General features: G+C 40.0%; 1 protein-coding gene across 1 annotated transcript in view; it reads right to left on the bottom strand.

The window, feature by feature from the left end:
• col14a1a (collagen, type XIV, alpha 1a) overlaps positions 1 to 27,980 on the bottom strand; it is a 123,352-nt gene that overhangs the window by 77,379 nt on the left and 17,993 nt on the right. Inside the window, exons 6-19 of the mRNA XM_041045335.1 lie at positions 10,670 to 10,825; positions 10,313 to 10,432; positions 9,924 to 10,088; positions 9,592 to 9,756; positions 8,755 to 8,906; positions 7,668 to 7,797; positions 7,165 to 7,310; positions 6,888 to 7,017; positions 6,510 to 6,649; positions 5,895 to 6,021; positions 4,488 to 4,627; positions 2,180 to 2,312; positions 1,677 to 1,712; positions 284 to 426 (exon numbers count right to left, since the gene is read on the bottom strand). Coding sequence (XP_040901269.1) covers positions 284 to 426; positions 1,677 to 1,712; positions 2,180 to 2,312; positions 4,488 to 4,627; positions 5,895 to 6,021; positions 6,510 to 6,649; positions 6,888 to 7,017; positions 7,165 to 7,310; positions 7,668 to 7,797; positions 8,755 to 8,906; positions 9,592 to 9,756; positions 9,924 to 10,088; positions 10,313 to 10,432; positions 10,670 to 10,825 — 1,883 coding nt within the window. The remainder of the gene's footprint in view (positions 1 to 283; positions 427 to 1,676; positions 1,713 to 2,179; positions 2,313 to 4,487; positions 4,628 to 5,894; positions 6,022 to 6,509; positions 6,650 to 6,887; positions 7,018 to 7,164; positions 7,311 to 7,667; positions 7,798 to 8,754; positions 8,907 to 9,591; positions 9,757 to 9,923; positions 10,089 to 10,312; positions 10,433 to 10,669; positions 10,826 to 27,980) is intronic.

The raw sequence follows: 27,980 nt of genomic DNA, 5'->3' as shown, positions 1-27,980 counted from the left end.
GCTCAGCAGGGGAGATGGTGTGTGTTTACATGCAAGTGTTTGAGAGCTGTGGCAGAGGACTATAAGGAGGGAGACTTTAGAAACTATTGGTGTGTATTAGGGACCTAAAAATAATGCTTAAAAGAGAGAAATAATTGAAATCAGAAACACTCACTGCCCAAAACCATAGATCCATTTCAGAAAAAGCCACTGGACCTCTAAATCTGTACTTACTTATCTGTAATGCAATCTGTAAATGATTTTTGTTTAATAATAGTAATGGCTCAGAACTTGATCAACTCACAGACTCCTCTTTGTGGTCACCCATGAGGTCAGCGTAGGAGACCCTGTAGCTCTCCACGTGGGGATCTTCCATCTCCCATGATGCCTCTAAGCTCTGGGTGGTCTCGTCGCTCAGCAGAAGGTTTCTCACCGCCTGACGTGCCACTGTGACACCACATCACAGACGACAGTCACTGTACTGAGTTACTGCAGGATTTATGCATGAGAAACTGACACAAAATCTTGGCTTAAGCTGCATTTTCTTCACACTTTTAATGTGGCTTGGTAAACTGTGGATTTGAAAAATGTCAGTCAAACTGCCAGCCTGCTGAAAGAAAATCATAACAGCTGCTGTCAAAGTGCCAACATGCTCAGTCAGCTGTGATGTGCTGGATGAGTGTTTTTGTTTTGTTTTTAGTTTCATCAGTCTCAGTAATGGCTTTAAACCACAGTAGACATGTGTTAAAGTCTCTGCAGTCCTCTTTGGATGTAAATCAGTGTGAGGGTCCCATACATAATGCAGTCCCAAACTACGAGCCTTGATTTTTAAAAACAGAGTTGATGCGTAGTCTTTTCATTGGCCACTCTGAGTTGTGATTTTCACAGAAGCACTTGGGAGTTTTAAACAAAGCAGACGCGCCTTTTTGATGTTTGCAGGATAGTGAGTGGGGAATTAAGTAAAGGAGACATGTTGCTTTTTAAGGTTTTAGAACCGTGAGTGGACAAAATGCTCTGACTCGATTAGCTGTAGCCTGCTCCTCATACAAAACACAACCCAGATGGCCTCCAGGTCGCCTCTGAGATAATGGAGTTTGAACTACAGTCCCTTGAAGAGGCCAACTCGGTAAATACACTTTTAAAAACAGAAAAGATCTTCCAAACTTTTGTCATAAGAGACTGTTATCAGTATTTCAGCTTTAGATTCATCAACCTTAGTCAGAACAGACTTTTCTAAGCCCTCAGTAATTCTGGTTTTCTGGCTTCCTGAAACTAACTGACCAAAACTCTGTCGCAGGAACTCGCTGCCAACATCAGCACAAACTGGCAACTAGTAGAAACTTTCACATTTCAGTGGCAGAAGATTTTCTAGACAGATGCTTTGGCTTGAACCATGACAAAAATTTGGCTGGTCTCTCAGCAAAGATAGTTTTTTTTTTTTTTTTTAAGTGAACTTTGTCTGCTGCTTGCTGGACACACCCAGCAACACTCTTAAGGTTTCGACATTACTAGCATGATGAAGAAATCAGTTTCACTGCACAATTTTAATCTGACATGTCATGTCCAATCACATCTTTCCAGATTAATGCTTGGCTGCTGTTACACATGCTCAGTATTGAGAGTGTGTTTCCTTCTCTGGACACTTTTGCTCCTGACATTTTGGAATTTTACCCAAAAGCAATGTTGACACTTCTTACCTGTGGTTGTGGTAGCAATCGTTGTTGTCTTGGCCACTGGGGAAATATGGAGAGAACAAATCAGATAACTGGATAGAAACTTGCCTCAACAACTCGCTGTATCAATAACTAAGGTAATTAGACAGAAATACATAACAAAGCATTGATGGGAAAATAGATTTTCTTCTTCTGCGATAAGCTGGGACAAACAAATCAATGCAAATAGGCTCTCGCAGAGCTATGCTTTCAACTCAGAAATGCTAATTTTACTATCCTATGAGGCATACGCGACCGGACTCGTCTGTTGTTCTCAGCAAACAGTGGCACTTTGGTGACGAGGGTCATTTAGGTCACTGGCAAATTTTATTTTGTGAAATTACACTTGTGCCTGTCTCTTATCTCTTGAAAAGTTTTTAGACCCTTACTTTTGTCAAGTTTTACATTGATTAGACAAAGTAAATACCATAACTCCCCCAAGGTTAGGGCGACACATGTTGCCAGCTAAACAGTCTATTGTCACTTACATGTGGTCTGTACAACAGAGATAGTGTCACTCTCTGATTCATCTCTGAATACAGCCGTCAACATAACATCATACTCAGTAGACGGACGCAGACTGGTCAGCATGTATCTGTTAGCAGTTCCCTCCAAGACCACCTACAGAAGAGAAACACACACACATATTACATTTTACTTTCAACAGTATCTTCTTTCCAAAATCTTCACTCAACCATGTGCTTCTGTTGATTCATGACCTGTTTTCAACATCTCATTTTGGTCAAAACTGAACAACATTATGTAGGACAGTTGCTCGTTGATCTTTATAATGTCACACTTTCATCCAGTTTTAAACTGTAAAGGTTTTTATTCATGAAAACACAAAGATATATCTAGAAGTTCTCTGTATTACAAACCTGCTTGGGTATTAATGAAAAGTATAAAAAGAACCCAAACTTAATAGTACTTTTTTGAAATACATTTTTTATTTAAATTTGTCACATTTGTCCCAAAGTGCTGATGACATATTAGGTCACCTTCTTCTGTGTTGTATCTTCATTTGTTGTTACTATATTTGCCAGAAGAAAATAAATAGGACAAGTTTCCTAAGTTACCCTCAAGATGTGATAAAAATTTGGGCATTAACCAACAGTCTGACAGGATTATTTATACTCTAAGTGCAGCACCAGACTTTCAAAACCAAGGTCATCACTGAGTTTTAGTAGAGAAAGCTGCTAAAAATATAAAATAACAAATTGTCTCAGTGCTCGTAATTTCGGTCATGAAAACAGGAGGAAATGGTGGTGCATATTTTAAAAAGCTGGTGTCTGTGCAAACAAACTGTTATACTTTGTACATAGAATTTGTTTTAATACTGTGCTGAATACATTATGAACTGCAGAAACTAACTTAACCAAGACCATAGCACTGAAATGTACTTATACTCTTTGTTCTGTTAAGCAAAAAGTAAAATTTGAACAAGACCATTTATAGACTTATAAAGACGATTATTACTTTATAAGTACTTCAGAAAAGTGCGGTTTCCCCTGAACATAAGAGGATAGCCAGTTGGATCGACTGCTGCTGCAGGAGTCCAAACGACCACTGTAATTTGTACAGCACAGAAACGAATCAGACCCCAAGGTAAATACAAAGAGGTCATCAGAAGTACAGCTGGTTCCATGGAGAGCTACTCTGAAATTGGAATTTACTGTAGATGACTCAATAACCAGATTATGTGCAGGAATTTGTTTCTTTACACAGCCCTTTGAGGCACAGTTACATGCAAATTTCAGCCATTTGAGATCTCCCTGGAGCAAGTGCGTCTTTACTGATTCATTCTCTGCCTTCTCTTTTTACATTTCTTTGCATTTAGTGAGATGTATTTCCATATTGTAGTGTATTGTTTCCTTTATGCAGAAAAACAGCTTTGCCTCCTGTGGCATTTGCCTGATTAAAGAAAGTCAGTCAGACATTTCATTGAAGAGCACAACAAGACCCAAAAGCTGCTTTCAAAAATCAGGATATCAGTGAAACAAATAAATCAATAAATCAATAAATAAATCAAACAAACAAATAAATAAATAAATCCAATCTTCCTGTGAATATCTATATGATCAAGATTTAATGTGAATAATCTTTCACTCTGTTTGCAAATTTGTGTCTGTGTGACTGTTGAATTGCATTTTGTTTAATCTCTCAGATATAACAATACAAAGCAGTTGGTGGTAGATGTAAATGCGTGTTTACGTGTGGGTGTGTGTGTGTGTATTCATGTTTACAGGATGTGGATAAGAGACAGAGAAAAGCCCCTTCTCTATTCTGGCAGTATTACCAGCCCACCTCTCCAACTCCCCAGAGTGTTATTTTCAGCTCTGATGACTCTCAGCAAAACACACAAACACACAGATACACGCTCACACGACATGCACACACAAATACACACAAATTTTTACAGACCTAAGGGCTCTATCGCTGCCTCCCAGCTGCCTCTAAACTCCAGATCATGGTAATAAAATACCCAAGCCATTAATTCCTAGATTTATTCAGCTTTTATTTATACTCAGCCATTCCAGGGGTTTTACCTGCTACTAGTATAGTGGCTAAGCTTATATGCAGGTCTATGATGCAAAGGCTCCCTACATCTGGGTGCACAGAGAGCAGCCACTTCCACTGGAACTAGAGATAGTGATAGTACTGTAGAGTCTGTGCAGGTTATTTATCTTTTGATGCTAACATATCAATTTTATTGCTAAACTGTGTCTAAAACAAACGCAGATATAATATATATAATATCATATATAATATATAATGCTGTATATTATTGGTACTCACCTCTTTTGTGTCACCACCTGTGAAAGGTGCCCAAGAGAGTCTGTAAAGGACGATGTCACTGGCTGAGTGATCCCAGCTGACTGCAAAGCTGTTTGTGCTGACGTCACTGGAGCGTAGATTCAGAGGACCAGGAACTGGAGCTGAGAGACAAAGAGAATTTACTTTTCTGCACTTCACTTTTTTTTCTTTTTTCTTTGTCTTTAATGTACATTCATGTATCAGTCCTAATGCTGTTATGATTATAATGTAAATTTACGTGTGACATTTGCATGTGCTTGTTTTTGTGTTTGCTCGTTGCTCACTGGGTTTTTTTTTTTTTTATTTTGGACTGCACCAGCAGGACTGCAACACGAATGTCTGTTGTCGCCTTAATGGGCCACGTTTCAGTCACTATTTCATAATCTTTCTGTTGTCTGACAGCAGACACAGAAAAGCATGTAAATGAGAACAGCTTTATTGTGAATTTACTGGGAATTACTGTGTATGTGAGCACAGGGAGTAGGAGAGAAGCAAACAGATAAAGGGCGGTCCAACCATTAGCCATGTTTTGACCTAGTTCTGTTAAATGCCATATAACCAAGAGCTAGCTTCAGTTTGAAGCATGCTATAATGACTTGCCGGGAATTAAACTGCTGCTTTCGTGACTGTTGGGGCCAATTTGTTGCACAAGTTTAAACTGTTTGTCCAGCAATTACCTTAGTTACATCTTACAAAAACACTGTTGCACCACAGCATTTTGGTGTGAACTCTAATCATGCAGGTTCCCACCATTTCCCACTCCGCAAACTTAAAAACCTTAAAAGGGGCTGACACATTTGTGTTAGCTCATGGAGCTCCCTTTCTCAAACCTGGTCCATTGAACAAAGTTTGCCAGGAGATAAATAAAAATCAACATAGCCCTTTAGAGTAAGTAGTTTAATAGTTTCTTGCCAGAAATACATTTCCTTCAGCTGACTCAGCACTGGAGCCCAACTGTTTGTAGCTTGGAGTGATATTTCTACAAATCAATATCTGTTAGCGTGACAGAATGGTCAGGGACAGTGAAATGACCTTTTAATGTGACTGGACTATTATGCTGAGGTGTAAATGAGATGGGCACACAGCCAAAGTAGCAGAAGGACCAGTAGGGGTAATAAAATTCAACACTGTTTGGCACTATGAGAGAAATGGCTTGCCTTCTAATGGTATTGATACAACTATTTTCAGGAAATTGAGACAATAAAATCCTCAGCAGAGATGGGGATTGGGAAATGGAATAACTCCAATGAGGAAGACAATTTTGACAAATCTACTTGATAATTACCACCGGTGGCAACATTGTTCATCTACATCCACTTGTATCTGAATTTAAGATTTGTAATGAATCCCAAATATTAACTATTGCATATTAATGTGACAGTTTCTTACTGGTGGTGAATCCATCGGTGAGCGCCCCTGATTGGCCGTCGTCGTACAGGGCAAAGATGGCCACTGAGTACTCCATCAGAGATGTCAAACCACTGAGGTCATAAGAGCTGACTGGACCGACCTCCACCTGACAGACGCACACACACATACGCATCACATATCTACACAAAAACCTACAGGCTCTGATTTCTATCTGCATGTAATAGAGGTTTATGCAACTTGTAGTTATGGACATGCACACACACACACACACACACACACACACACACACACACACACACACACACACACACACACACACACACACACACACACACACACACACACACACACACACACACAGTGTAATTACAATATCCTCTTTATTTTCCAAGATGATTTATATCTGTACTCAATACTCATTTTCGTCTGACCTTTTCATACTGAGGAGAACAATCCCTACATTTAATCTCCTCTTTGTTCCTTCGTTCGTTCCTTCCTTCCTTCCTTTCTCTTTTCTCAATACTTTCCTCCAGTCTTCACACCCAGACACAAACGCTCTCAAACACAAATGCTGTCGAATATAATTAAGTCATCTTTAACACATAAAATCATAGTTACACATGTCACACACACCTTCTCCATGACTGGTTCGTCTATCTTGACCCATGTGATGCGGTAACCTTTAACTCCTCTGGGCGCGGGGTCCCAGCTGATGTGGGCCGAGTTATGGGTGATATCAGAGAACTGGAGGTTACTGGGAGGACTCAGTGGCACTGTAGAGAGAAAGAAAAGAAAAGAAACATTTGATATGAGTTTGCAGGCTTTTGTGCTTTGTGAGTAACAGTTTGAGTTTTAGACCTTGAGACTGAGAATATTTTTGGAAAGAGAGGATGTTTTGTCCACTCCTCGCTTATTGCTGTTTGAGGACAGGGTTAGGATAAAGGTTGAGAATGAGGGCCCTCATGAGGACAGAAAATAAAAACTGTATGAATGTGCATGTGCATTACTCACATGTAGTTTCCTGGTTTGTTACAGGGTCACTGGCGTCCTCTCCAAACATGGCATAAACAGTGACAGTGTATTCAGTGTGAGGGATCAATCCATCCAGCTCCAGCTCCGTCACTGCATCCGATACCTTGACCTGTGGACAAAGATGCACAAATGCACACATTACAGCATTTAACGCAAAGGTTTGGACTCTGTTGCCAAGTTGCCATTTATAACTATGAACTGAACAATAATTTATTCACTCAATAAATCTTTTTTCTCTTTTTCCTTCTTTCGCTACCTCCTTCTCGTCCAAGTCTCCATCATCTGTAAGAGGCGCGTAGAGCAGCATGTAGCCAGACACCCCGTCCACACTGTCCCATCTTGCTTTCATGGTGCTGTGAGTCACATCAAACAGCTGCAAGCCCGTCACAGTGGGAAGGGCCACTATACACACACACACACACACGCACATACACACGCACACGCACACGACCGCACACATAGCTCAGTTTAATCAAGGCACAATCACACTAATAAACTTTACAAACAAAGCCTTGTGAGTTGGTTGTAAGTTTTAAGTGAGGTTTGCAAAGATTTCAAACACTGTGAACATGCATAAAATTGCTTTTATCTTGCCGTATTATGAGTGTATCATTTTCAATATGTCTGCCTTCCATGGCTGTCAAACTTTTAAGTGATTGTTATTAACTTGTGATCTCAGCTGTTGACTGAAGCATCAGTGTGAGGTTTCATATGTACATTTCTACATGCGTGTGTGTGCGTGCGTGAGAATAAACTTACAGGTTGTTTCTGATCCTCTCAAAGCTTCACTTGCCTCATTTGCATACACAGCAAACACAGCCAGCTGGTACTCAGTGAGAGAGCTGAGATGCTGTAGCACCACTGAAGTTTCACTGCCGTCCACTACAGCCTGGGGTGCAGGAGGGCGAGTCGGGGGGAGGAAGAGGGGTGTGAAAGATGGATAGGAGTACAGAGAAGAGAGATGGGGTGAGGAAATGGATGGGGGAGTGGGGGTGGTAAGGGGCAGGGGGACAAAGAACAGCAGAGGAAATGGAAAGCAGGACAATAAATGGGGGAAGATGAAAATGACAAATGGACGAGAGGAAAAAGAGGGAAGGCAGGGCAGGAAAGAGATCGAAAGAGAATGGAGGAGGAGGGGAAATACAATCGATTTATTGAATAGGATAAAGCACAAACGTCTGAAGCTGAAGAATATTTTTCATTCTGAACTGAATGGATGACAGTTGTGATACAGATTAGATGTGGGCTGAGCCAGCTGGAAAGGTCTCCTCACATGTGGCTCCAGAACATCTGGTCCCTGTAAACCCAGCTAAGCAAAAAGATTTAATAGTTTCTGTGGTCAAATGTTCTGGAAAAATCAAGCAGGTGCCTAGATCAGCCAGAGTATCGTTTCTAGTGAACCTTCATTACCTGCACGGATGTTCTGGGGAGTTGTTAATGGAGGGATGAGAGAGAGGGGTATGGATGAATGATACCACCAGCATCTTAAGGAAAAACTGAGCTCAAACTATACACCTGGCAGAGGACCCCAGATAACTCCTGGGTGTAGTAAAACTAATGGAAAAATAGAATGTACCGTGGCCTAAACCCACCTCTCTGTGCTCCTACTGAGTGTCCTGACCTCAGTATTTTAAGGTCTTACTTATGCTTCAAAGCATATGCGTGTGTAGCTTTCAGATAACAGTTAACATCATCATAGCTTTTGGGCTTTGTGCTTTCAGCAACACAGATTTTTTTGTGTGATTAATTTGTTTGATGAATTTGTTTGTAGTGGTTTACTCCCTCAGATTTTCCTGATTAAACTTTTTCAATACAGTAATTCTAGCGATGTTCACACAATATTCACCTCTTGCGGTTCTCCTCCCTGAGCAGGATAATAAACCACCCTGTATTTCTCTACATTTCCGGGGGCGTGGCTCCATGAGACCCTGAAGCTGCGGGCCGTGACCTCTGACGTAGCCAGGTCAAGTGGCGTTCCAGTCGTCTCTGGTATCTGTTCTGAGGAAATAAAAGGAGAAGAAAAGGGACGCATAAGAAAACAGACTGCATCAGATTACACAGAGTCACTCCCAGTGAGTAACTTTTAAGTAGAAAAACTCACATTCAGTTAGGATCAGAGTAAAGGAGATAGTGTTGAAATATAGTCAGAGCACATTAGACTGGATTTATGATGTCCCTTTAAAGACATCCCCTTTCCTGTGTTTTCCATCCTGCATCTTTATATCCACAGAGGTGGAAACTTATTGGCGGAAAGAGTGAGAAAGAAGAGATGGAGTTTCCTAAAATAATCAACATTTTGTAGCAGGATATCATTTCCCATTTGGCTGCTATTGTTACATTAAATACAACTATTTCTGGCCATCAACAATCTCTTACCTAAATAAAAAAGCGTTAGAACTACACCAAACGACACCTACTTTGTGATTATGGCAGCCATTAAGCTTGTTATTTCAATGTGACTTTCAATCATCCAATCATTTAAGAATGCATTAGAAAGAGCCAAAGTGATCACATACTTATAAAGTTTTATTTTGCCTCAAATAACTGGGATCAGTGATATTGCAGAGTGCAGTTACCACTCCAGTTTGCATGTAAATGCACAAAAATGTTTATCTGAGATATATTACGCATACATCACTGCACATGAGAGTCTCACTCTCTGTCTCATTGTTTGCCTCCTTACTCTCTTTGATGTCTTTATCTTGCTGCACCACTTGTTCACACACTGTTCTGGTCAGACCCTCTACTATAGAGCTCATGATGTTGAAGTCAGCCACATTGTAGACATGAGTGTTTTCCGGCTCTGAGGCGATGGAGTGCAACTCATTCTCATCAGCGTTCTTCACACCTGGGAGGACAAGGACAAATGTGATTGGTTGGATTATATTTACTGATGTGACTGTCGTTTTTCATATAGAAGGACAATACAACAGTGGGACTGATGTGATTTAAAGAGACAAGAAGTTTTTTTTTTACTCATTGTGGTATAGATGTGAATCTTGTGCCCACTCTTACCAATAGCAAACAGCTCGACCCCGGCATTACGCAGACTCTCTGCAGGCGGTATAACATCATCCTGGGACTTCCCATCCGTGATTAGGATCCCAATCTTGGGCACGCCAACTCGTGAACCAGACTCAGGCTTGAAGCAGTTTTCCAAGATATAAGTCAATGCAAGGCCTGGAAAGAGACAGAGAGAGGGGACCGAGTGAAAGTCAGAAAAAAAAGGGAAAAGTTATTTATGGGAGATATAAAGCAGAGGGCAGGGTGAGCAAGATGTCATGCAAGAGGAAAAAGTATGCATAAAGAAGAAAAGGAAAAAAAAACACTGGTTTGGATCTTCTTAACAAAGTAAATCAGTACTGACAGGAAAACAAACTGGTAGTATCAACAAAATCCAGCACCTGTAAGAGTGTTTCCTCCTTTGTAGGGCAGGTTCTTGACAGCATCAATGACCGCTTCTTTAGTGGAGAACGCATTTAGATGCCACTCTATCCTTGGATCACCACTATACTGAGCCAGACCTACAATCACACACACAGACACACACCAAATTTACACCTGATGTTACAACTGATGTTACAACCTGTCATTTGCTTACATTGGTCCTTCAAAGTTAGATACCAAGACAAGTAGCATACAAAAGGATAACAGTACTTGACAGATATGATATGATTAAATTATTTTCACAAACATCAGAGGACCATATTGTCCCCATGGTGTATCCATCTGTTCAAAAGGGAAAGGGAGCAGAGACCAACCTATCCTCGTCTTATCGATGCCAACATCAAAGGCATTGACCAGGTTTTCCAGGAACATGCGGACCAGCCGGAAGTTGATCCGACCAATACTCCAGGAGCCGTCCACCAAGATCACGATGTCAGCAATGGCTTCAGTGCGACACACAAACTGATCCGCTGCATAAAGAAAAGCAAAGAGGTCAAAGGGATTGCTAACGACAGTCTCTGTGGTGGTAAAATAAAATATGAGAGGTGAGAAGAGATTTAAATTGTGCTAAAGTTGAACACAGCTGGGGACAAACACTGAATAAAGAACAAAACTACTATTGAAAAAAAAGTGATTTTACTGTTAATGTTCATGTTTCTCAGCCAAAACTCAGAAAACACAAAAAATGCACACCTCAAGTCGGCAGGTTTCAGGATGCCTTTATTGAATAAAACACACACTGTAAACCAAACATCCAGAAAGAGAACTAAGAAAATTAGAAACCGTGTTAAATAAAAAAATTATGTTCTTTGAATACAGTACAGTGACCTCAGTACACATACATCCAAACCATAGTCGACCACCCAAACTCTAACACACATCCTGCATGTCTTCTTCTTATCTTGTTCTAAAAACATGGACAATATTTAAAGTCAAAACAGCTCTCCTCTCCAATTGCAATTAATCTCTCTGCAAGATATTTGTACGCTGAATCACTTCATGAGAAAGACAGTTTCAAAGTGAAATCTGAACATGAAACCTCCCACCTGAAAGTAGTAAGTCAGGATAAATAGGAGTCAGTATTATGGGAAGAGTCACATCCACTCACACTAGCAACAAATGCATAAATGCCAGATACACAGTTTATGTTCACAAAGAAACACCCTCAACGTCTATATTATGATGCAGTGTCCTTAAAAAATTCAATTACGGATCTCTCTCTCTCTCTCTCGCTCGCTCGCTCGCTCGCTCTCTCTCTCTCTCTCTCTCTCTCTCTCTCTCTCTCTCTCTCTCTCTCTCTCTCTCTCTCTCACACACACACACACACACACACACACACACTTCCACTGGTTCATTTATCACAATTCCATAACTGCTTATCTTGTCATCCTGCCCAGTACGATGTCCTGAAAATGAACACATCCACTTAAAGTTGCATCATAAATCCCTTATCTGTCTTCAAAAGTAATAGTGAATAATCCAGAACATGCTGATAAGGTTGGACATTTGTGTCTAAATGAAGAAAAGCGATAAAAGGGAATGCTGATTCAAGGAAATGCCAATCATTACCTTGCATTTTTGTTGAGTACAGTACATTTAAAAGATTAAGATAAAGACTGTAGAGTGCAGTGATACAATATGAGCCAATGAAGATAATTTATGTGTATTTTCACCAAAACTAACAACATGAACACATTAGGGAGAGCAGTTTTTTTTTTTTTTTTCGCTTTTTTTACTTCTCTGTTAGGACAGGAGAGTGGAAGGTTCAGTTTCTCACCATAACAGATGTTAGTTTAGTGGCTCAGGTGTATACTGGGTAATTGCAATGGCCCGAGTCAATCCCAAGACCTTTGTTACAATTTTGTTTCCCTTGTGTGTCACTCTTGGTGCACTGCCAACTATCAACTGTAAAATCATTCAAAACAGGATAAGTAAAGTTGCTATTTGGTGGGAAAAGGAAAATTTCTTTCCCAGTTTAAACACTAGTCATCAGAAATCCAAAGTAGTGTGAAGGAAAAAGATTGTTAAACATACACAATACAATGTGAAACATGCTTTTGGCAAGCAATGCTTTTATTTATTTATTCATTTATTTATTTATTTCCCAAAAAAAAATTTACTCTACCACCGGGGCTATTTGTCCGATCATCTCAGGCCAACACTATCTCAAGCTTTAAATTCATAAAAGACACACAGTGTGACGATAAGCCATGCAGGTATTCGTTTCAAGAAGTGATTTTCCAGACAGAGCCTTCTGTCTGCTGTCTGTGTCTGTCTGACTGTTTGAACCATCCATCTGCTACAGACGGCAGACGAAGGAGAGAAGAGAAGACGACAAGGTCGAGAGATAGCTGATGACAGTCTTTGTTTTGCAAACGCATAACATACAAAACTGAGATGCTATTCTAAAACACTTCAGGTAAAAGTTTTGAAAAAAAAGCTAAAATTGTGAACATATCCTTCAGGGTTCAGGTACACAATGGTCACAGGTGTCTATTTTGCCAAAATGTCCCTAATCATTTTACGGAGAAAGCAGCGCTCTTTTAAACAAACTTATTGTGTATGATGCCCTATTGAGAAGAGAAGAGAAGAGAAGAGAAGAGAAGAGAAGAGAAGAGAAGAGAAGAGAAGAGAAGAGAAGAAAAGAGAAGAGAAGCCAGAAGTTTCAGTAAATGCCGAAAGGCTGAAAGGCCAAAGAGGGAAAGAGGATTCTTTGTAGAGCTTCCCTTCTTACAAAACAAACAAGCATGGCCTTTAAAGAAACTCTAAGGTAAAAGAATAGAAAGAAAGAACCATAACTAAACACCAGAAAAGCTTTTTTTTTAAAGTGAAAAGAAGACTAAAAGACACATGCACACACAAAGACACAGATCAACTAAGGAGCTGCTCTATAATTAAAAAAAAAAAAAAGTTTAAGATATTCAGAGGGTATTAGTATCTATAGTAACTCCTGTTGACAATGGTTTAATTGAAAGACAGGGAACTTAATGGTTAAGGATGAAAGAGTCAGAGAGTTAGAGTGGGGTACTGTGCAATGTGAAAAGCCATCAAGATTGATGAAGGAGATGGTAAACAGAGGATTAGAGGGTCGGTAATTACAGCTAATTACAGTTCACTGGCCCATTCCCACTTCTGTTGTTGGCAGGGTGGTGAGAACGTCCTTCAGCAAGTCGCAACACTGGTGTTTTACATCTGAACCAATAATCTCCCTCACATTATCCCTGCTGACCTCTGTAAACATTCAGTTTAGGTGGATATGAGGGGTCGCGTCTGAAGAAATCATTTGCTGCCGTTTAGTCTTGTGCAGTTTGAGAAACCACTTCCATAACTGCCCACTGCAGATAAACCATGTCAGTAAACACGAGTTGACCTTGAGTTTTACTCTAAAGTTGAGAGTCAAAGTTGAGTTTCATTCTCATTTTACTGTGCTCAGGTTGTGTGTTTTCTTAAACACCGGGTAACAGTTCATTTCAAGCAACACTAGATTTAATGTAAGGTTTGTATTAACTAATGAAATACAAACCAATCTAAATGCAGTGAGGTTGCATGCTTTGTTAATTTTATTGGGTTGTGCTACCTTGTTGTAAAAGGTTTGTGATTTTGTGTTTTTTCAGATATGCTTTAATGAATGTATTTTCATCTTTTTATAATCTCAATTATTAGCACTGATAATCAAGCAGTCGAGTGCTCTCTCTGACTGCAGCAGCTGCTTGGAAATTTGTTGTACTACACATAATGTACATGTACACCAAGTTGTTTCTCTCCATCTTTCACTGAAGCCTAGTTTGAGAAAACCTTCATCATGTAAATTTCAAATATCACTTATCAATTTGAAAAATCTTCCAGGACGATTTTTGCAAAAATGTCAGCTAATAATACATCACTGTTTATAATACATCCCTTTTTCAAAATTACACTAAGGGAAACCCATCATTTGTTCACTCAGCCATGTATCATGCACTATGATATCTTAGACGCCACTGATCCAATATCGACAAACATTTAGAGAAATGATGCATCTCACTAATCCACAAATCAATAATGTATGGAAGCCACTAATCCTAACATATAAAAAAAAACAGAGGCCACATAATAAAGAGGAAAGTAATAGCTGGCTGAGACACACATGCTACTATATAAGCTTATCTTTTGAGAAGAAATTGAAAGAGTGATGGGTTAACTAGCGCAAACAGAAGTCCATTTTAATATTATGGGAACGGAAATGAACGGATGAAAGAGTAGGATCCTACACGTGCACCTGATGGTGTCTCCCTCCCAAAAATGAATGTCAGAGAGAATCCCTTTAGAATCAAACTCCTGTAGTTGCTATTGAATCCCTCCTCCCTGCTCTGTGCCTGACTGCCAGACAACAGCAGGCTGGTCAAAGGTCCCCCTGCTCCTTCTGAGCCCCATCTGCCTTTCTTCTTCTCCTCCGCTTCTCTACCTCTTCCCCCCCCCCCCCCCCCCCCCTTTTCTCTTCCCGCCTAACGCATTTGCTGCACGTCAAAATACAGTTACTGGGGAACAGTGGAGCACTGTGTCCGTGTGCAGACATGAGAAATAGAGAAAAAGTGTGAAAGGGAGGAAGAGAAACAAGTGAAGCAGGAAGAAAGAAAGACGGTGAGAAGGCAAAAACACTGTGTTTGGGTTTGATGAAATTCCACAGATATATTGACAGATTCTGTAGTGCCAAGTCTTTCCTTTTTTTCCAAGTCTACAATTACCCCTGTTCTTCTCTGCCTCTCTCTCCACTCCTCTATCTCACTCTGTCCATCTCTGTGGTTAACTAATAAAAGACAGGCTTTGTTTGGCACTAAAATCTGTCTTAAACACTTCATAAAGTAAAACAAAACGCCACTGCAGAACACAAGGCATGTCGGCTTCTAACATAATGCGTGAGTGTTCTTGTGTTTCTATTTATGTGGGCATTCATGTTCATTTGTGGATAGAAAAAATATGAAAATCTTGTTCAGTGCTGATACATTCATAGACATTAATATCTTAACAGGCCCTTCAACATTAGAGATGCCATGCTTAAGGTTAGTTTTGACGTTAGGATAAAGGTAAGAGTTAAAGGTGCACTTGCCAAAGTTTAAACTTATTTGCACACACGGTATTTGTCTTGGGAGGACATATCTGTACCTGCATAACTTCCCAAATCTCTGCATCTGTATTACATTTACTGTATCAGCTTTTTTAGTTCCACTGACCACTGACATTTTCTAAAGTAATGGATGGCAGAATTGGTAGTAAAGCTTGGCCCGTTCTCCTCTCTCTGCTGGATAGTGTGTTGCAGCTCAGCCAGCTATTGGAGCCGAAAACCCACGTTTCATTCAACCTAAGTGACATCTTGGTATAATCGACACGAACCAAGCATTTGAACTTTACTTGCTTCCCATGTTGCAGTGGGTTTCACCATGGAAACTAAACTAAACAATGTTTTTATGTTTGAAAGCTGTTGGAAACTTTGTTTGGCTTAATTTAAACACTGGCCAAAAATCAAGCAAGAAAACCACCAGCGCTAACATGAGCTAAAGAGAGACCGACATCTGAGAAAGTATGTCTGTGTCCAAGGGCTGTGATGGTATTTGGCTTGAAAAGTAATAATGTATTATTTACTGTGGTTATGGTAGTTAAACACGGTTGGAGTAGCTGCTAACAGTAGCTAGTGACAGTAGCATGGCGATTATGTTCATTATAACAGCTGTTTCACAAATGCAAAAATGCAGCCTTTTTTCAGCTGTTGGTCGCCAAACATGCAATTCACTTTCTACAAATATTCGGGTATGAACAGAAACACTTGGTTTCTGTCGCAGACATAAGCAATTTACATTTACAACCAGCTAAACACACCCATCCTCAGCCTCGACAGATGTTAAATGCTCAACGTGCAGGACTTCTTCACAGCAGACATTTTGCCAGGCGAAGTAGAAAAAGCTAATAGTGCTGGTAACATTAATGATATCACAGTGACTTGTGACTAGTGACTACTGTGTAACTGAAATGAAATTCAGCCATTGATAATCTTTTTCTGCTGTGACATGTCAAAATATCTTCAGTGAAAAAGGCCTATTGAAAACTTCCCACACAAAGAGCTCTAGTAAATGTAGGGACCGTAGAACACACTCTCTGAACAAAAACACATCTAATCTCTTTATCAGTATGAGTGGTGCTGGTATTACAGTAATTTTAACAGGTTACACTGAAAAAGCACAAAACAATCCAGCCCTGTTTCACAGCTGCTTTGCAAACCCTGAACATTCCTCAAACATGTTGCGTCCTCAAGCTGAATTTACAGATTTGTGTCCATGTGTCTATGTTCACTCACTGTGAACCATGAAGTTGGCTGAACTACGTTTGAATCTTATTTGCATAGAGGCACACGATTAGAAAACGACGCTGCCATCACTGAACCCATTTACATGCGAGCACATAATTGGACAAGCACCAGCCATAATTGGCATGCGAGCACGTGATTAGACAGACTGTAAACCACATTTTACAACTCACAGCCCACAGGACAGTCTGCAGAGCTATGGGAAAAAAAGTATGTGGCTCCCAGACAATTGAATTAACTTGTGTGGGAGTGGAGAGACGTGGGTATTCAAAATGTGAGTGCAACAATGGAAGCCACTGTTGGCTGCAAAGCAGACACAGACAGGCAGTGACAGAGAGTGAAAACTGGAAGAGACAGATGATATAGACAAGCACAGTAGAGTTAGTAGCAGTAAGTGCTGTAGTACTAACAGTTGTAGCAGTACACAAACACAAATAAAGCGCTTTAAAAACATACACGTATAGGCTACATGTTATCCACAAAGCACATCAGTTTAATTAAAACAAAGCAGATTGCTCTGTAATCTCCAATTCCCAGGAAGGAGCACACACACTCTCTCAGACATATGGATATAGCTGGGAGAATAATGTATGCACAGCGGACAAATAAATACATAGAGAGACTCACACAACACATGTTCAAACACACGCACATTTACCTTGCTTAGAAAACTTTCCCTCCTCTCTCCCTCCCTCCTTGCTCTCTTTGTCTCTCTCTGTTCTCATTAACAGCGGTTCCTCCCAGCCGGCCTTGATTTATTGCTGACCTCGATTTAGCCAGGGATCAGACAGACTGTGCTGTCATTTCAATCTCTCTCTAGTTAAGTGTGATTGTGTTTCAGTATCTGGAATTAACATTGAGGACATTGACAGGCATGCGGATAGATGGATAGTAGCAGTGACAATCCCCACATTAGTGGAGCATATTTCTTTTACTCTCCCAAACCAAAGTCTGATTCCTGGGCGAACCTACTTTTAGAAGAGCACTTGAGAGGAGCACCTCCAAGATAAGGCTAATTTGTTACAAAAATAATTGGACACTTATTCCCAAATAGTTTAACACAAGCTGATATGTTTGATTTTTAATGCATTACTCCACTCAGAATGAGAAATAAACTTCAGTGAAATTATGAAAATGGAAATAATATCATACAGTGGGTGAACTGTCTCTTCTATCGTCACCCCTGCAAGAAGTTTCCTCATTTCAGGATGAATAGTTATAAGATCCATTTCCCCTGCCTGCTGTTTATCATGTAGAGCCATATGAGCAATTTTCCTGTATTTTGTGGAGAAAATGTCCACTTTAACTCAATACTGTCTGTTCCCTTCCACCTCATCAGCTCATGTGTAGGTGTGCTTGCTAAGTGCTGTGCCAAACTGAGATGAAAATGTGGATCACATTTAAAGAGACAGCCACAATGAAGCCATAATGAAGTGAAAAACCGTCCCTGCAGGCCTGTGTTCCATATCATAACTTAGCATACACCTGTTGAACCATATGTGCTGAAGAAGAGACATTACAATTCCACTAGTCTCACTTCCAAGAAAATAATGTACTTCTAATTGGTTCGTCACCTGTAGATGCAAAGAGCGTTTAGTTAATAATTACAAGGCACAGACTTTTTTCACAGCACACATATAAACTTGTCATACTAGGAAAAGGTTAATGACAACTTCGTTCTATTCAAGTGTCCCAGTAAGACATGAGGAAGTAACACTGAGCCCACATGCACAATACCAGGACCTGGAGACTGAAGCAGATAAATAGAATTAATTTTATATATTATTTGCAGTATAATTTAAAAAAAATTCAGTGCTTTTCCGACAATGAACATTGACCTCATGTGACGATTATAATTAACCTGTCATCATTGATGACAGAGGTCATGTCATATGATCCAAAACTCCAAATGTAGCTACTTGTTTTGAATGAAGCCAAGAATGAACTTTAATGCTCAACCGTTAAGTCAACATGGATCCAAACCATCTAAAACTCCATGGCATGAACGTAACTTTAGTAACAGCTACTAAATGGACCATGAGCTGGAACTGTTTTGTCAATAACCTGTTAGTTGTTTATTGGTTCTTAAAATAAAAAAATATATATCATGAAATAATTAAAAAAACACACCCAGTAAAGCAAATATCTGACTGCTATATACTGCAAGGAATCTAGTACTAGCAACCATCTCAATATCGTAACTTAAGAAGGTTAGATTCAGAGAGCTGTTTCAGCCTCCCAGGTTGTCCCCCCCCCCCCCCAAAAAAAACCACTAGTGGTACACAAGAGCTCAAAAACTAGATTTTCTTTGTTTTATTGGCTTGTTTATTCAATCAGGAGACAGGCAGCAGATTGATACACCTGTCGTTTGCTCAGTGGCCCTGAGAGCGACTCAGACAAACTCAGCCAGGCACAAACATTCATATTCATCTGTGAGTCCTGTGGGCCTACACTACGTGAGTGTGTGTGTATGAGTGTGTGTGTGTGTGTGTGTGAGAGAGAGAGAGAGAGAGAGAGAGAGAGAGAGAGAGAGAAAGAGATGTGTATGTGTGTGTAAGTAGTGTGATCCAGCGAGTTTTAAGGTGTAATCCGAGACCTTTCCCTGCTTGGCCTCCTGATCTTTAATCCACTGCCTTGTTCTAGTCCGCATCAGTGAGTACACAGGCGTTCTGACAGAACAAACGCTATGTGTATGCTGAAAGCAACACACGGCCTATACACTGCTGCTCTCTGCTCCTACTCAACTCCACCTTTCTCTGTTTGCCTTGCCTTGCTCTTTTCTTTCTGTTTGTCTTCCTCTAATCTCTGTCTGGTACAGACACACACATACTCACACACAAACTTGTTGAACTGTGTGGGTTTCTATTTCCAAAGCTGAACCCCTCTTATCATATCTGGTTATTTTTTAGCTCCATGCGCACATGGTACGAACTTAAGAGACAGGTGTGGCTCTTAAACTACGATTTTTTTTGTCACTATTTAGTACAATACTGGCTTAATTATTAATTCTGCAGGAGGGAGAGTTTGCATGCCAGCCCCCCCAACCCCAGCCCACCCTTCTACTTCTCCACTCCTCTGTTCCTGTCTTTTAGCTGGTCTTAGTCAAGCACAAGCCAGTATTTGTTTGACAGATGTATACATTCACCAGATCAAGGGAAGGTAACTGTAAGCACTTCTGTGGTGGAAAATAAGCCAGGACATAGTGTGAGGAGGATTTACTGCAGCTAAACTAGTTATTATGAGCCACTGGAAAATCATGGAAATTTATGCAAAAACAGAGCAATGGCATGCCTATATTCCACAAATGATGAAATAGAAGAGTTGGGGGTTTTTTGTTTTTTTTTTTTAACCAGAAGCCTCAAAGAATGAGCCTTGCTAAAAAAAAATAGAAGGATGTGGTTAATTTTACCAACCTAAAAGAGAATCTGGTGTCATTTAAAAATAAAGTTCAAGGGCTGATGCGTTTCGTCAACCACAATGTTTAAACCAGGGGGATCACAAGAGGCGGAAGAGGGAAGAAAAAAGAGGAGTGAATCGTAAGAAAAATGAAAGAGAGGAGAGGGGGGAAAGAGGACAAGGAGGTAATGAAAGGTCAGGCAGTAAAACAAAGATGAGAGCTAGAAAGAGGGGAACACAGCATAAAGAGGGAACGAGGGAAGTATATAGGCGGCAAAGAGCAATAAATGTGCCATATAAAGCAAGAGGTAGCGCAGACCTTAAAAAAAACAGAATACGGTAAATAAACAGCAGGACAGCAGGGGAGGAAAATGAGTAAATTATGAAAAACAGAAAGATGCTCAAGGTGTGTTTTAGTTCAAATTGAATAAATGTCACTTCTAATGACTCACATCAGTTGTCAAGCTATGTATTGCATTTCTTCAAGCAGTTTCCACTGCAATAATCTTACCCCTTTGTAGTTGTTGTTGCATGCACAGTGGTTTATGCCTGCTTTCAAACCCATTTTCAACTATTTTATTGGATGAACTACACCTGCAGCAGACTTGTTTTTGCAGAAAATGGGGTAAGGCTGAAGAGGCATAGCATATAGTATAGTCATACCACAGCCACAGAATATACAGTTTGTATAACATGTCTTTGTGACCATGAAGAGTTAGGGAACAGAAACTACAGCAGGGGAAAATCAGGGAGGAAGTGGGCACTAATTATTCTAATTGACCTCTGCACTTAAGGAGTCCTTGTTTCTAATGACCGTGATGCCATTAGCACATCCACACACTCATGCACTTGTTAACTACTGTCATACAATTAGCTCAACCCAGCCATGAACCCCTCTTAATCGAGGACAAGGACAGAAGTCTGGCTACTGTAGAGACCACACACACACACACGTCCAAGTAAGCAATGGCTGATCTGCTCTTAAGTCTCTGCACAACACACCCAACGTGTGTGAGGATGATATTTCTTTAGTTCCTCTGAGCAGGAATAATTCAGTAGCTGGCCAATGTCCAAAACAAAATTTGAAACGCAACTTGCAATGAAGGAAAAAGCATTTAGTGAGACGAGGCAAATGGAGACAAAGTGTGCGTTTCTGGAGGACATTTACCTGAGTTCGCTCTTTGTCACCTCACTTTTCAATTTGGTTTATTTTAATATTTTCTCTTTAAACACTTCCCTTTCACGCTCTCCTTACTTTGCCCTTCACGCTACAGAGCAGCTCATAGTCAAACTGTGCATTTTCACATCATCTGTGAATCATCACATCCACAACATTGATTTTAAATTTCTCGGAGCCTTTCATGCTTTTAGCTATGATATACATATCTGACTCTTTTTGCTCTCAAATGGAAAGAACTGATGTAATGTTAAGAGGCACTCAAAGGAACTGATAACACACCAGTCAGTTGCCTGGGCTGCATGCATTCACTGTTTGTCTCCTTTCATTTGTGGTATGGGTTTTGGCCTCCTCACTCAGTCTCTTTGGCTGTTTGTCAGCCTAGTGACACATCTCTCTGGCCACAAACCTTTGACATCATGTGTAGCCACTAAGCCTCACACTGACTGGGCTAGAAGTTAAATTAAATTAAATGCGGGCCAAAATGCACAAAGACAGAGGGAGTCTGTAACTGATAATTCTGGAGATTAATAAGGCAATAAATAAAGGAAGACACACAGGCTCTCATACAGATATGAACACATAGTGCACAGGCACACAGAGATAGAGAGATTTAGACTAAATGAGTGTTAAAGCTGGGAATTAACAAAATGATAAATATAGAGAGTTGAACGCACACGTGCACACACCTTGCTAGAGAGCGCTAGAGCTGAAATAAATTATAATGTTAGGAGTTAAAGTTGGCTATAAATACAGAAACCTCGCTCTCCAGGTGTGTATTTGTTACCCTCTGCAGATGTGATGAATAGTCTCTCACCATCAGAGTGGCGAATGTCAACAGAATCTCATTGGCCTCCAGTTCAACTTTAACTACGTCTGTCCCTTGGGTTCAGTCTGTGTGTGTCTGCTTGTGTGTGTGCTGGTTTCAAGCTTCAGTCAGGGAGCGAGAAAGGCAGCTCTCCACTCACATCCTATTAGGTAATATGTATTGAAAAAGGCACCAAAGCATGGAGGAAGGGAGAGGCTTTTGTCCTTTACTGCTCAGTGATTTCCACTTGTGTGTGTATACGCTGTCGGCATGGCACTCCGATTGCTCAATGTATGAAAGCTAAAACTGAAATGTATCTGTACCTTTATTGCATTAACATTTACACTGTTTTAGTATTTCATTAACCTTCATGTACTTGCCTAAATATGCTGAACTATAGCCCATCTTGCAATGAGCTCACTCCAGGCGAGACGCCCTTCAGTATTTAGATGTTCCAACCCATGAGTATGCAGAGTACGCAGTAGTAATTACTTCATTATTACATGAGTACTCAGTACCCAAGGGCCAGATCACACCCACCTTCCAACTCAGCCTTCATTTTGATCTCAAATACACACCTGTAAAGTTTTGTGATTGTATGTTGCATGGTTGGGACAATATAGCAGTCGCAAAATCTGTCCACAGACAAAGTACTAAAAACTCCCTCTGTAGTGGTTCCCACTACAGCAGGTGTGACGATGACACAGACTCACAAGGTGAAAACAACACCAGCCTCGTTGTTGCAGCTGGTAAATATAGTTTGTTTAAAAATATTCAGCTGTTCCACTGGAATTCACTGTTGTTATAAACTTTTTTTTTTTTCCCTCTGTGGTCCATCCAAAAAACGCAGCATTAAGCTTTGACTAGGGGAAGCCAGTGCTGAGTTACAGTATCTGTTAGATTTTTATGGTCTGCAAGGCGACAACCATCTGTTTTACTACTGGAGGCTACTGACCCACATTTGTAACAAATACAGTCATGGACACACCTTCAGTACACACACATACACATGCACAGATGTCCTCTGATCTAAGATTACGCAGCTGTCCAAATAATGGCTATTATTTTTGAGGAAACATTGTTTAGGGCCAATTTCCAATGAAAATATATTACTCTTTTGCACAGGGGGCCACTAATGGATTTGTTCTTGCTTTGATAAGCGAAACTCAGATATTTATTGTTATTGGCTGCAGAATTCCTCGCTAACTTTGAATGAATGAATCGTGGGTGAAACCAGCAGCAATGGCTAACTGTAAATACAGTAGATACTGGAACTAAAATCTACGTTTTTTTTACATTATTATGGGCAGGACAAAAGAAAATTTGCCAAATGTTGCTTTTATTGGACACTTTTTAGTGAGGAACTGCAGAGAGAAAGAGAGAGATAACATAGGCAGCTATAGTTAAAGATACTTTGTTAAGGTTCAGGAGTAATCATGATTATAGTTAAAAGGAACCAACTCTAACAAGAAAAATCACTGTCTGCACGGCCACGACAGGTCAGTTTTCCATGTTGTACTTTTTCTGATGAGGCCATTTTCTGCAGGAAGATCGCTAAAGTCCCCAGAGGATTTATCCTCTGGGCATCATTGATGTCTGTCTGTATTTTGATTTTCTTGACAACCGGTCATTTGATTGACTTCAAACTTTGCAGGTGTATTGCTGAGGGCCCAAAGTGCAGGACTGACTGTGAAGTTTTTTGGATGAGAGGTTCCATAGATGTTACATAGAGCAGGGCAGACTTTACAGACAGGAACGCTTTAAACGGGCATTATATTAGTCTATCATAGATTTATTTGAGACTTTTTAGCTTGAAGCAAAATGGTAGACCCACCAACCGACAGACAGGCATTGATATCCATTGACTGGCATTGCTCTATGGATTGTAGTGCAGGTCTTTAAAAAAAAAACAAAAAAAAACAAACAATAACACAATACTATTGTAATAACAATAGTATATAGATATCAATGTGACTATGATGAAAGCGCTGTTGAAAGTCATTCTGGGATTGCTTTCTGTTGGCAGTTAACCATGATGGATCCACTGAATCAAGTGAACAAAGATGGCAACCTCCCGAACTGATGTCATCAGGTCCCAGAGCATGATAGTATTACACAGTATTTGCTCTGTCTCCTTGTCTCAGTCAAAAAAAAAAGCCGAGGGGGGGGGGGGGGGGGTTATGGGGAAGAGTAAATAGAGTGAGTAGATTTTGATGTTTTGACACTTTGGACAGGGAGAATAAAGTGCAAATGTCAAGTACTGGACCTGCCATTTTTTAATGCAGCCAGCTGATTAAAGAGCCCAGAGAGAGTTTTTTTGTTGGCAGAATTGAAACTGACAGAAACAAATGGGAAGTGAATGTATGACGAACTTAGCTTGGCTCTCCAGAAGACAAGGGCCTGAAGATGTTTTTCAATTGTTATCATCTTTATTTTCTCATAATTCAGTGGTTATGAGGGCCTGCCTCTGTTGTACCTGCCTTTTCTTTTCCAGTTTAGAATAAAGCTGCTCAAATGCTATCACAAGCAGATTTACAACAATTTCTACAAATTAAACTTACAAATGAATATTTGTAAGATAAATATGTATCTAAACTTTAGGGATTTGTTTCTGTTAGGGATGAGGTGGATGAAGAGAAAAGAGACCACTTAGATGAGTTGTGGTAGTTCTGTCCTGTAGTTCCACAGCCAGAACTTTCAAAGTACACTGGTCTTATGAGCAAGAAATAGTTCACAAATGGTAAATATTTATGACTACGGTACGGTAATCTAACCGCACACACACTTCAGTGCTCTCAATGAAGCAGCTTCTCTTTTTCAGTCACTAACCTGCTGAGACATCATTATAGATTTATGAATGATTCACACATATACACACATTTTCACAAGGGAAACCGATATTTTCTCACTGCCTTTGTCTCTGTTACTTTATGACTTACCCAGTATGTGGGTGTATGTGTGTCTCTCCCACCTCTTTTCATGTTCAAAGAAAAAAAAAAATATCTTCTCTTTGAAAAGCGTAAATAAAAACGCTCCACACATGTTGTAGTTAAGTTTTCAATTATCAGTTGCAAAAAGAAAGATAGTAGGTGTCCTGTGTATTCAGGGTAATTACTGGAAGTTGGCTAGAGGGGGATAAGTCGACAGTAATTATGCTTCTCTGATGTTACCCATTAACAAAGAGTGCATGAGAAAATAACTTCCCTGATTTGACAGGATAATACTTGTATATCACCTCATTTAACGGCAGCAAATTACGAAGGCTCAAAGATTAATCTGATTGAGCAGTAAATGTGCAAACTGTAGGGATGTCCTGGTTGCATCACAGTAAACCGGACCACTTTCAGATCAGAATGCCATTTTTTTCTTTTATAATTTGAGTGTTATTTCTAGCATGCACAGTAGTCTAGGTTTTTAAATTATTACAGCATGCAAAGGTATTTATCCTGCTTTTCTCTGCAGACATATCAGACTGAGAAACTGATATTCAAGGGAAAAAGGAATTCTCTTCACATCTTCCAGCAGTGAGCAGCTGAATCCGGCGCACAGATCACTGATTGATTTAGAGGCTGTAAAAAAAAATGCTTCGTCTCTCTTAACTGAGATTTGACTCGGGAGTCCCTGACCGATGGTTCGAATCATTGACTTTCAGGGTACAGACCTGGAAATGACTGACATCAATATGGGGAAACCTGGACAGACTCCAAACTACAAACCAAGGTAAAAGATCCCATTAAAGCCTTTCCTGTTTGCTCAGAGCCAGTCTAAGTCAATGACACCCCAAGAGCAGACAGAAAATTTGTTTCATTTAAAGCCCCTGAAATGAACAGCCTGTGTTTAGTTCACAGCAGCTTGTGGTTATGCTCTGCAAGATACGGTTAAGTAATTTGTGGAGTATCTTCAGAACAAAAGTGGGTGGCTAAGGTAGTTATTTTACTGAGAGTGGAGGAAGTTTCATGACACTTCCTTTAGCTAATGGCCCTCTCCCCTCTACTTTAAAACACATCTGTCCAACTTCAATCCACCTCACTAATATGCTCACAAACACCGAGGCACACCCACAGACACACACACACACACACACACGCTGGCCAGGGTGCTTTTGATATAGGCAGGCAAAGATAACAAGCTTAACTCTGCTGCATATCCTTTCTCTTTATTCAGCTTTTTTTTTTGTGACCTTGGCAAACCAAAGTGAGAAGCAAAACAATGTTGGAAGTAGTTCATGCAGGGAAATTCATATTATTGCAGTTTTTACTTAAAATTATTTAAAATTTATTGAAACTAATTTGTAATTATATTAAAACTGCTTGAGAGTGACATATAAAAAAACATATAAAAGGTTATGCGCACACAGCTGGCAAGAATGCAAAAAAGATAACTGACTTGTCTGGTGCCTATTACAAACACACACACACGCACACGCGCGCACACACACACATCAGAGAAGAGATGAGAGCATGAGCCAGCTGTTAATGAAAGGTTTTGTAAACAATCCACCCTGACATAAAAGCGAGCTGATTACTACTCTGGAACAAAGCGGTGGGTTAGTATTGCTAATACACAAACACACAGACACACACACACAGAGGGAGACTTCATACAGCACCATGTCTTTGGAGCACTGTGGGACATTGGTATTATCACTGTAGAGCATAAATACACACAGTGCATGAGAGAGAGAAGCTGTCACATGTTACAATACAAGAGCAGGTTCTATTGACCCGCTGTGAGACATTATCATCGTCACTACAGTACACAAAGACGCACACACAGGCACTAACGCACACACACACAGCACATTCACCGATTCTATTGATGCACAGCAGGATATTATTATAATCCCCAACAGGTACAAGGCAGAACACCAATCAAGGTCACCTCTGCCGCAGTGGATGGTGAGTGTCTCTGATAACAGCGGACTGAAGGAAATCCAGCTTTATAAATCTACCTACTGACAGGAAGGAGAGGAGGAGCAGAGCAAGAGAGAAACAAAGGAGAAGAACATCAAAGATCTAAACATCTGAGTGTGTGTCTGTCTGTGTGAGTGTGAGACAGAGGGAGTCATTACTTTAGTTTGTCATTCATTTTTACCTTTATAAAGTTACAGTTTGGCTTCAGTAGTAGTTTCGGTTCTGCAATCAAGTGCACTGCAGGCAGGTTCACCGCATGAGCTCACATGAAAGATTTTTGGTGATTTTGTAACCAGATGTGTTGGACCAGAGGCACAGCTGTGAATTTTACCAGAACAATAACAGCTTCAATTCTGCTCTAACACATCATGTTGATCTCTATGGCTGGAGACAGCACAAATCAAAAGTGGATTTGTTTTTTTTTTCAGACACACAAAAATAAAAGTCACCGCACAATTTATGATGCAGAGATTTTACTGCACCACCTCATTTTAATTGCCACAACTGAACCACACAATCAGTCCGTGGAAGCTGAAAACAAATCTACTGAAATTCCCATCTCTGGTAAAACAGCAGGGCTCAGTTTGCTGATTCATAAAAATATCATTTTGGTTTTTTATAGCATTTCAGACCACGTTTTAATGCTTTCTGTAAAGGTGGCATAGTTCATAGCAACAGTACAGTATTATGATATGAGGAATCTAAACACCATTTGTTGTATAACTGTAGAAACACAATATACTGTAGGCATGACGATCACACATTATTTGTTGTGAATCCAATACATTTCCACAGCTCAATACGTAGGTTAATGCATTGTGAAAAGGGCACTTTAAAGTTGCACCCACTATGAAATTTGTTCTGATTTACTATCGATGTGTTTTTATCTCCACCTATTTGCTAATTTATTATTATATCCGCAGATGCATAGTGTCTATAAATAAGTTTTATAACATGGTTAATTGCTCAGTGATGCTTTCTCTCTTTTCATGTG

This window comes from Toxotes jaculatrix, chromosome 8 (assembly GCF_017976425.1).
Source record: "Toxotes jaculatrix isolate fToxJac2 chromosome 8, fToxJac2.pri, whole genome shotgun sequence".
Classification (NCBI taxonomy): Eukaryota; Metazoa; Chordata; class Actinopteri; family Toxotidae; genus Toxotes; species Toxotes jaculatrix.
The sequence above is the reverse complement of the archived record's forward strand: the minus strand, read 5'-3'. Positions and strand labels throughout refer to the sequence as shown.